Genomic DNA, 11,882 nt, shown 5'->3' with positions numbered 1-11,882 from the left:
TTTATTTAACAATTGGACAATCGATCGATTTAAATCTGATCCGAAGTTATTTATCGTTCGAAACTGTGGCCTGAGTAGAGTTACTTAAATTTCGAAATTATCAACTGCCTTCGAATTACAATCTATATTTTTCAATTCACATCATATTCTTATTTCCTAATTTCTTTAGAATTTCTTCTAATTTTTCAATTAATTTAATTGTACCAGTTACACACCACTTAATCATAGTCACCCTGCCATAAATTTGTCGTTTGCCCTAACACACTATGCTCGAAACGCTACGAACTTTCCCAACGACCGAATATTTCTTACAAAACAAACAAACATGCAAAGTTGTCACTTACCTTTAGACGAAGATCGCTGACAGTCCACACCCGGCTGGCATAATCGTTGGATGCTCCAAGTATCAGCGTCCCCGTTGAATCGAAATCGACCGACATCACTCCAGCGTTACTTCCGACGAGGATTCCTTTACCCTCTGAAACATCTGGAACGAAATGTTTCGAATGAAACAACATACCCACAATGAATAATTCAGTAATTTCAAAACTCTGTCACCTCAAACTCCTGTATTCCACTTCGTATCTCCTCAAACCTAACTTAAACCCCTATTCCATTTTCATTTTTCACGCACATCTTCCTTCCACCATATTATCGAAACTAATTAAATTCCGTTCATCTTAGGTGTACCATCCGACGGCACGAAACGGAGAAAAAGGAGGATCGAATGCAAATGTAGATGTAGATAACGGGGGGGAAAGACAATACGTGGACGAGTGTCGAGAATGGGGAAAAGATCTAGGGAGAACGCGCGAGGAGACGTGGAAGGGCCATGTTAAGCGGATATAGCACGTACAATAAGGACGGATGTTTCATCCAATTTGCAACGTGGCGAGGGAGACGGGGATTACATTCAAGCACGTTATAGCTCGAGCGATCGTTCCGCCATAGTGGAGAAAATGTTTCTACCAGCATGCTGGGTTTTAATAGACGCGCCTCTATTCCCCGACCTATACACCGACGGCACGCGGGATTGCACCGAGTAACCTGTTGATTCGTTAACATACTTCATTAAGTGGGTGGAAAAGAGCCTTTCGTGAGAATGTCACGATACGCGCCGGCTGACACACCGCTAACGATGTATCGCGACTGTTAAATGACTTCAGTCACTTTCTACGCAGGCTGCTATAACCCAACGTACCCTAAGGGGAACATAATCAGATTCAAACAGATTGAACGTACGGTTAGAGCAGACACGATTTAACATTACTATCCCTGACATAACGTTCATCAACGAACTGGCCGATCCTAGCCACGACACGATTTCGTCGACGATCCCGCGTAAATCCTTCTATCCACCTGAAATAAAACTAGCTGTCTAGCACGTATTTGTATTCATGAACGGAGAGGCGGGGGATGATAACAAAGTTTTAATTACTTCATTATGGTAAGTTTTAATGAAGTTTCAAACTGACTTTCATACCACTTTATTGCCCGGCCTAGTCCTGTTAAACGGAAGGAAGTTATTTTCCATTGAATTACCGTCGATAAATATTAAAGCTGTAAATCGGTAAACGATTGTTGCAATTACTCTTACGATACAATTCCTAGTCCTCTGACTGTTATCTTACGGTTACGTTTTAGTTTTTTTATTAATAATAAGGAACCACGAATTTAACAGATGATTCGCGACGAATCGTGGCTAAACTGGCAGGCGTGTAATAATTTACTCGTTCTATTGCAGCCAGTTACGAATGTGAATAATAACGATGGGACTAAATAGATTACAGACTCGGGGGATGTCGGCCGCTGGCACGCAATACTACCGTAATAGGGGTCGCGTTCGAGGTATCGTTGATTAATTGCGTGTGTATCCGACACACACAGACACACGTGTACCGTCACGCTAGTATTGCAATCCCTAGGTCAACGATTTTAATGGTACGATTTTGTTTGAATTAATCACCTTTTGTAATGTTCCACAGCTTCACCTTCCTGTCAGCCCCTCCGGTTGCGAGGATCCTCTCGACGGGAGACCACTTTACGGCATAAACTTCCCCGTCGTGTGCGTTCTGCAAGGGTTATTAAACGCTTGACGTATAAACTTTGAAAAACTCGTGCATGCAGGAAGCAACTGTTAATGTATCATGGGCGGATCGGATGAAAATTATACCTGGAGTTACGTTAGAACTTTCGAACGGAAAAGAGAATTAAATATTCAAAGGGTCTACGCTTGCAACTACTTTCCTTTCATTTTGTAAGATTCGTATTTTATACTTTGAATAATATTCCATCATCACATAGTATTGTTATGAATGTTACGTTATGCGATCTTGTTTATAGCTTCGACACCTAAAGATACGGGGGAGGGGGATATTTTTTGAAAACTTTACGAGTCAATGACAAAACCACCGAATAGATTAAACGTGATACGTAGTTATAATCATTCAGATAATGTGCGGTCTTAAACGTTGCGATAAATTTATACAGCCCGGAATTTTCATGCACTAAGCATTACTGACCGTGATTATAGTAATGTATACTACGTGGAATACTTTAATGACAGAAATATTTTCCTCTTTACCGGACACTAGCTTCTGATACCATGTACGCTATAAATCGACTACTGTTTGTTCGGATTAAATATTTCACGTAGATAAAGGATGTAAAAGTTTGTTCAAGGTGTCATCGAAATGACGCTACAACCTGAAAGGAGGTGTGTCTTCATGAAAAAAATAGGTCGAAAAAATAGAATAATAATTTTTGAACACGTGGCTTCAGTTTCGAGTAAATTGATGTGGTAAACTCATGAAGTACACGTATTACACCACATAAATAATGTGTCTATTCAGTACTGTTTACTTTCACTTTAGTTAACGTTTATAAATATAGACGATGGCGTGGCATTACCTGTTTTTCCAAGTAATTTCATGTAACTGAGAGTTCAATGAGAATAAGATGAAGGAAAAATACTTAATACCGCACCATCATCAATGTTTAGTACGAGTAGAAAGTATCAGTAGTGGTCAGACACGGTAAGAAGTTACTCGACTAATTTTACATGACATATCAAGAAATGTTATTCTATATTTGAACTTCATTTTTTATGCAGCAATTCCCCGTTCAAATTGTACGGCTAATCATGTGATACTGTGTGTATATTCTTTGAATCGTGACTATGTTAATGTGAATTTCACTACAAAACTACATTTAAGTGTCTGTAAATTATACATGTAACATATAAAAAAATATATTTCTATTCTTATATTATTTGTCTCTAGATTTTAAGTGACATAGAAACCCAAAATATCTGTCTAAACTGTTTATATATATATATCAATACATTAATATAATTGTAAACACAGAACAAATATACTTAAGCTAAAGTGACACTTTAATTGTATATTAAACTTCACATATTACAAACAATACGATACTCTTATATATATTCAACTTGAATATAACGAGTGATATAGATCATATAGATAAAATAATACTAAAGCACAGATCAATACAATAACGCGTACAGAAGTACTTCAACAACGTGACATGCACCTAGAAGAAAAGTGAGATTCGTCAAAAAATAATAATAAGCACTCGATCACTATAGATACTTCCATCAAACAGTCTGCCCTTGTAAGTACAAAACATTAACTTAAACCAGAAGACAGTATCCTGATGTAAATACTTTAATATAATAAATACAATTTTCGCTAAAAAACTACATTAATGTTTATAAAAAACTTCTCCATTGTCGTCCAAAAAGTATATCAATAAATTCGTGTATAATTTGTATATATTATATTTCTGTATATAACTTTTACGTATACTTCCGTTGCCCTGCAGTTCAATAAAATAAATAGTACACGTCAGTCAATCTAATCTTTTCACCCAGGAATATTACTTGTTCGTTCAAAGACGAATAACGAACAGAGTAATTTAATACCAACGTTATACTAATTGCTGACTATTACATCACAAGATCTTACCTTTTTAAAAGTAATTAAGTACATGATCGAAAGATATACTGTAACACAAGTATCATACTCAGCGTCTCCTTAAATAAAATAAATAATTACGATCTACGTAATAATAATTTTGTCATCCTGTGGAAAAAGTTTAATTGACTGTGATCTATATAGAAGTAACAATTTCCTCGTAGACATCTTCGTAGATATGGGAACAGTGACGTATCAAAACGACATGAAATCTTACGTAAATTACTCTCACGATTCTTACGTAAATTAAATTTACTATAAATCTATTCCTGCTTCTCGTGACTTTACTTTCTCCACCCGAAAGTACTGTCTAATACTACCAACACTACTCGTGGAACACAAAAAGAGAGCCTCGCGTCAAGTCACCGTAAATCTGTTTGCGATCGAAAAATTCGATCGGTTGCCACGCGCCACGTTTGTCTCATCGTTCAACAGTTACATCGTATATATCGTTGTACAAAACATGCAGTTCCGTGTTAACAACGAATCAAGTGGACGATTTTGTACTGGAATTTTCACGTACGAGAGCATGATACGGATAAATTATTTCATAAATTAAAGGTTTGTCAACGTACAAACGTAACGGACACTTTTGTCGGTACAGCGGTAGGAAGACCAGCGATTCCTTCTTTTAAACTCGAACGATCCGGACTAACGGGTTGTGTGTCGCGTGCCGCGTCCTCCAACTCCTTTTGCATCTTTGCCTGCCTCTTTCTGGAAAACGAACAAACACGGCCAACGTTAACGTCGTGGGAAGCATTAACATCATCCGAACGACGTTGCGTATAAATACCCCAAATAAAACGTCGAAAAACACCGTGTGTCTGTGAACGAATCATCCAATTGTTATAATATCATGCAAATATAATACTATTAGTGAAACCGTTTCTTCGTTCTTGTTACTCATTAATAGTTTTGGTTGTAACGTCAACGTTCAATTGCATTAGTTATATATTTATCCGATTGCTTGACAATCGTTTCGGTCACGTGTTCAACCGGCAATGTTTTTCCAGTAATGGAGACAGCGTGTTAAATAGAAGGATTCAGGAGTTCAATGATGGATAGTATTCATTAAATTGAACAGAACGTGCTGAACAGACGTAAGTCGAAATATTAGTATTTTCGAAAATGGATGCTATTTTTGAATTTGGAAACACTAGTCACTAGGTATGTTAGATACATTAATGAGGAATCAATTATTTTTCTTTTCACTGTAACATTCTGCGCCATTTTTATCAAACTTAAGCGTAAAAAGATCTACTGAATTCAAACTATATTCTCATTTCATTTGAAAAAAAAAACAGTGGATTCATTATTAGTGCACCTAATATTAAATAAACATGAAACTCGACATATAATAATTTTTGTATTTTTGTAGGATATATGATAAAACAAGATGTCAACTGTACTATCAAGAACAAAAATGGCTTCCATGTCTAACAATATTGATATTTCGAGCATTAATAACGAAATACATTCTTTTCCTCAAATTAATGAGTATTATCTGTACTCTAAATCCTGAATAGTATCTTTTAACACTCTGTACGCGTTTTATAATAAGCACAACTGCCTTATAAGCTTCCTGATGGATAATACTTGAACAAATATTAATTCGTTATACAATAATACATGTGTCATGTTTCTTTACACCAAACGTAAATAAATGAGATGTGTAAATATATGATCAGGTTCCTTTAGCAAACCGCTCAAAGCTACAAAATGGTGCATTAAGCGTAATTTTTATCACGTCTCTTGCTCAGACTTACCCGAATTTTGACAAGGTATGCATCAAAAAGGCTGTCGGGCTGGAAAAACTCTCACTGAAACGAAAATGTCAAGCAGTGTGTTGTGCTAGCGTAGAAAAACCCTACAGCGACAGAATCTGATGTCTCCTTCTCTTTCTTTCTGCGAAAAGCTTAATATTTTTTTATGAATAGTATTAAGGATTGCTGAGAAATATATCGTTGAAACATTTATTACTGGTGTGTGTTGCGTCTAAAAACTTCTAGTAAGCGTCCAATACTGTGATACACAAAATTTAATTATATGAATATGTAATGATAATGAACCATGAAATCACGTATTTTTTAATTCTTTGGTGTATCTGTAGCTTTTGTTTAATCCATTTATTATTAAAACAGAAGAAAATTTATATATACACATATTAACATTTGCAGAAAAAAATATAAAGTAGATAAAATGATACCAATAATATAAATAAGTTATTCTTAATTATTAAAATGAATATGATAGTTAGAATAGTTCTCAATCAATCGGATTAGTAATAACGTAAAAATGATAAAATTTGGGAAATTATTTAATAACATATATAGTGTGTAAACATTGTTACTAAATTCTAACTTTTGTTAAAAACAAGAGATAACACTACAATTAACGTCACAGTTTTTTACTTTATGGAGAAACAACATCTAAGTGACGTAGAATTGATAAAACCACTCGTACTAATAAGTATGTTAATACGTAGACTTTACAAAACGGCTGCAATTCCGAAAAAGGTCAATCTTTCAATTTTACCAAGTTTCATCAAAATGGAAAGGTGGACCTTTTCGGAATTACATCCGATAAAACCACTACAACTAGTAATCATCAGTTATCTCTGACACTATAATAATTTTTAAATATTATATCTACCTAAAACCCTTAATGTTGTAACGAATAAAATACAATGGAAAAAAGGTAACTTTAAAATTTTTAAATATTCCTACTCTTTTATTAAATACTGAGACAATGAAGTAATGATATCTAAATAGTGTAATTAATCGTTTTTGTTAATTTTTCAAGTACTATTGTTGAAGTATATAATTAGAAGTGGTATAATTTAAGTAAAATTCTGAATTACTTCATAGTAAGGTACTGGAAGGTGTCTTCAACTTCGTTTACAATTTTACAGCCTATTTGCATTGAAATTCTTAATGGTCACTTTGACCTCTTTCACAAGATTAAATTTCGCAATTTCATGAGTTTTCACTGTATATAGTCTGAAATAAAAATGCGTCTCCTTATCCTTCAGTTAAATTCAATCAAGCTTAATCAACCGGTATCCTATTTTTAGATCAAACAAATTTGAATTTTCGTATTGTGATTATCGTGTGAGTATATCGCAAGTATATGTTATACATATACATATATACATTCTCCTTATCGGTAATATATCAAGTGCACAATAAATCGTGATATACAAATGACGATAATTTTAGCTCGGCGGTTAATCATGCAATTTTCAATTCCTTCCTACAATATTCATAAACAGTATTTATTACTACGATGTATTCTGTAGAGGAATGATGCAGATTCATGATTCAATTGTATATAATTATATATCGCTAATTTGAAGTGGAACTGTTTAAAATATAGTAATGAAACTTTTTTCATTTTTTAATAAAAAAATTAAACAGCTAGATTTATTAAACACTGTATCACAGGACAGAGTTGAAGTCTATAAATATTTCGAGATAATATAATCTGCCACGTAATTAAGTATTACTGTCACGGCCATTTAAGCTCAAAAAATGAAACAAACATTTGAATAAAAATCTGTTTCTATAAATACAAATTATGGAACAACATTCCTAATATCATGTCAAAAACGGTTCGATTTCTCAGGGACGAAGATGTATCATAATATTTACATTCTCGATCAGTTTCATCATTAGACATTTTATCGTAGCATCTAAACCACTTCGATCTGAATAAGCAAAACGTGTACAAGGTATAGCTTGAAAACATTGCTTCTCGTGTATTTACATGATGTATGTAGTAATACTGCTTACTCAAAAGGTTAATGTTGTTTTAATTAAATTAGATAATGTATATATAGTCGAATGAAATTAATTTTTCACTAGGAAATTAATGAAAAGTTTATACGTCAACATAAACAATGAATGAAAATTAAAAACAAATATAAGAAATATGTATAAAAAGTACATTTATAACGAATATGTAACAAGAAAAAAAAAGAATAAAATAAAAGTAACCTTCTTTCATGTATACATAAAATAAAAATGATTGAAAATTGTTCATTAAAAGAATTAATAATGAATGTAATGTATTGTGTGTGAAAATATATATTCTAACTACTCTTCGCTTCAACAAATAATAACTAGTGTATTTATCCAATAACATTAAATGTGCACAAAAAAATGAAAATATCGTAGTATTATTTACAACCATTATATAGGAATTTGCGTAAACAAAAAGTCATCAGTCAAAACAGACATATTAGTAAAAAACTACAAAAATAAATAAACATGTATATATACTCACTTCAAAAAGTTGTCATTCTCTTCATTCACTTTTTCCGCATCTCGAGTTTTGTACTTAATTAAACGTTCTACTAATTGACGATTCTCTTCCTAAAAATAGTTGTAACTTGTTAATTTATAACATCATAACTTGGTATAGTCAGACAACTTAATGTCGCAAATTAAATTAACCAAAGTTATACTCAAGTAAACTGTGATGAACAATAAATACCTGTGCTTTCCTAAGTTTTTCCTCTAAAGATGCAAAAGCAAGTTGTAGGGCCTGATGTTCATCTTTTAGCATTTGATTAATACCTTCTAACTCCTTTTCTCTGTTAAGGCATTTAGTTATTTCTAAACGTAAATTGGCATTGAGCTCCACGCTTTCAAAGAGACTGTAAATTATAGTAACACAATATGTATAATAATGTACTGAAATTTTTTATGTAAAAATTAAGAAAAATATAATTGGTTCTAATGTTTCAGAAATATAGGAAAATATGTACCTGGCTTCCTTGGATTGAAGCTCCTTTGTCATTTCTTGTAATTTATTGTTAAGATCTACTATTTGCTGTGTATGCTCTCCTTTCCTTTTATGTAATGTTGCTAGTTCTTCTGCCTGTTTCAGAAGACGAGATTCTAAATCAGCATTGGCACCTAATAGAGGAGTTCCACTGGATGCATTACGTCGAAGAGTTTCATTCGCTATGGTTAGTTGAATGTTTTCTCCACGCAATGTGTTTGCACTATCAAATAATCTGTTATCTGTAATTTGAAAGAAACATAATATGTACCCAGATTAGTGGTATAAATTTAGTACAAGTTTCTAATTAGACTAGTTACGCTTATACAAGTAATTATATTGAGACATATAAATTATGAAATCTTACGTAAACTAATGAGATCCGCAAAACAATATGTTTGTCTTCTATTTCTTTCTTGAAGTTGGAAAATCAAATTTTTTCTCCAATTGTTGTTATCTTCTCTGGTATATGATGATACACCTGGTTCATTTGCAGCCATTTTCACTGTACGATATATTTCGTAGATCTTCTTCTAGTCAGCACTTATTTTTGTCTTTTCTTATCAAAGTCGTATAAAAATCATTTGACAGAACAGTTGGTAGATATTTTGACAATCTTCACTTCGTAACATACACTGTTTTCTCACGAAAAAATTTAGTTCTCTTCAACAAAGTCACATTCGAACACTAATCGCTATCAGCATCGAAAAATACCGTATTAATCGCATGACATTTAGATTTTCCCCGAATATTTTGAATTATGAAAATAACTATTCTAACCTAAACGTACCAAACACTACACTGTTACCCTGAAATTGCCGGCGACTCGAAATATCGATAGATTCTGTTTGCGAGTTTACAATATCTACATTCCGAACATAATTTCAGTTAAGTCGATAACGGCAGATAAAACGTTTTCTCTCAGACTTTATACGGTAAACATATTACGTCGTAAATGCTACAGATAAATTAATGCAAAGGGAAATAATGATGCCCGTAAAGAAACTGAAGCATGCTTGAAAAAGTGAAAAAAGTATGTGGCAGATGATTAAACAGTTTTCTTCTTTATGCTGTAAACGACCGACGACGAACATCGCCAATGTCCAGGTTCGATATGGATTCATTTCAATTACATAAATGTTTTTGCAAACTTTTACGAAGTAATATAGTCTTAAACAATAACTGCGATTTATTGCATTGACGTACACATTATTGATGATATTAATATATTTTGTAACGAATATGTCACTACACGAAGAAATACTCATCTTGCTCCTTGGATATTGTATTTTACAATTCGATCGAGGAAATGTGAATATGTACTTCGCATTTTGTATTAAAAATCTTCTTGTATTTATTTAGTTAACGGCAAGAACTGACATTGAAATGTAGGAAGAAATAGTTTTTAGTTCACATCTTTCAAGTTCAAGGCGTTTGTCCTAGAATGAAATATCGTAATAAAAACAACCAAAGATCTAAAATCAGGTACAAGCAAGAGTATCGATAGCAATCTATAATCAGCGACTAGATTATATACAATATTTGTATAACATATAGCATGATAAAACGTTTATTTAAAATTCAAATGTAAAATATAATAAACGTCCATACATGCTATAATTAAATTGCAGAAAGGATGGTAAAATAAGTAAAAAACAAAAAAGTCAATCATCTAAAAACTCTAAAAATTTCCGTACTGGTCTTGTATCTTTTGTTGGACCATCGGAGTACGTATTTTACTCAATTCTTAATACTGACCTACATATGAATCAAGGAACAGCAGCAGCATTAGTAAGGATAATAGTAGGACACAATTATAGGATTTCTTGTGATCCAGTCATTAATTTTAGATAGCAAAAGGTTTATTGGCACTTTTTATGATATTGGATTCTGATCAAGTAAAATCTGAGTATCTTGAATTTTGGTTAAATAAAGGGTAAATCATGAATTAGTACTATTCCTATGTTTATGTTCGTGTATATTTGAAGTTTCATTATGATGTTTCTTTTTTGCGCAATCTTACGTAAACAATGGGAGAACTTGTAAAATACATACAATATTATACAGACAAGCAATAATAATCTTGGAAGGATATGACCACAAGCATTTGAAATATCTTGAAAAGGAAACAAAGTTTACAGCAATAGAGACGTATGCGGTTCGTGGATCGTGGGGTCGAAATGCAGCAATTCTTACGTTGGCCGTTTTTGGACTACAGGAGGAACTAGAAGAAACTTTCGAAGGACTATCATATTTACGATAATAAATCTAACTATATAATTGGTTACAACTTCTTAATTAATTCGTTTGTAGTGTAGTTAAACAAAATTACGCTCCGAATATATTACGTATATTAATAAATACTTCATTACGACAAGGTAGGCACCGACTAGGTATAGGATAGACTTAACATTTTATGGGACTTCGTGTCTCATGTTCTGAAATACCGATAGTGTAAAAAGTCAGGGATTTCTGCTGCCCTTTACCTTATGAGAACGGTGAATTTGTGAACTACGTTAAATCCATTCGAGCTTAACTAGTCTGGTTTTTTTTTGCGCACAAACAAGTTATTGCGTTTAATATTGTTTTTATGAATATGTATATGTATTATTATGTACATTTGACTAAATTATTTTATTATTCTACTGTTATTACAATAGTTCAACAGTGACAACGAACGCATGTATATTTTCAAATATCGGACTAACAGTATATTTTTATTCTATATTATTACATATAAGTAAGTAATACGTATCAAAAACGTAATCGAAACACAGATTTTTATGACACCACAAACATCGCATAAAAGATATTTCGTTATATTGACATTTGTAATAATTATGGATGTTGCGGGGAAATCTATTGACATTATGGAACATGTAACGAAATATCACTGTGAACACTTAAAAAAGTTTTGATGTTCCATTTATATCATTGTCCTGTGAAAATGTTCATACTGCCAGCAGCATTCATATTCCAATCAAAGAATTTACAGAATAAGGAAAAAGAATCTAAAGTAATTTTCAGTAGTTTCATACATCTTTATCTCGAATACTTTTCTAAAGCATTCAAAGTACTAGACATTTTTACACTTTGAAT

At 32.7% G+C, this 11,882-nt stretch overlaps 1 protein-coding gene across 1 annotated transcript; it reads right to left on the bottom strand.

The window, feature by feature from the left end:
- Positions 1–218: 218 nt before the first annotated feature.
- Positions 219–9,283, bottom strand: LOC107187456 (autophagy-related protein 16-like). Its single transcript, XM_015575561.1, has 9 exons — positions 9,151–9,283; positions 8,767–9,025; positions 8,493–8,655; positions 8,283–8,371; positions 5,765–5,818; positions 4,574–4,712; positions 1,967–2,072; positions 345–487; positions 219–233 (listed from the first exon to the last, which is right to left on the bottom strand). The coding sequence occupies exons 1-9, from the start codon at positions 9,281–9,283 to the stop codon at positions 219–221; spliced, it is 1,101 nt and encodes a 366-aa protein (XP_015431047.1).
- Positions 9,284–11,882: the final 2,599 nt, after the last annotated feature.

Source organism: Dufourea novaeangliae, unplaced genomic scaffold (genome assembly GCF_001272555.1).
Source record: "Dufourea novaeangliae isolate 0120121106 unplaced genomic scaffold, ASM127255v1 scaffold89, whole genome shotgun sequence".
NCBI lineage: Eukaryota > Metazoa > Arthropoda > Insecta > Hymenoptera > Halictidae > Dufourea > Dufourea novaeangliae.
The sequence above is the reverse complement of the archived record's forward strand: the minus strand, read 5'-3'. Positions and strand labels throughout refer to the sequence as shown.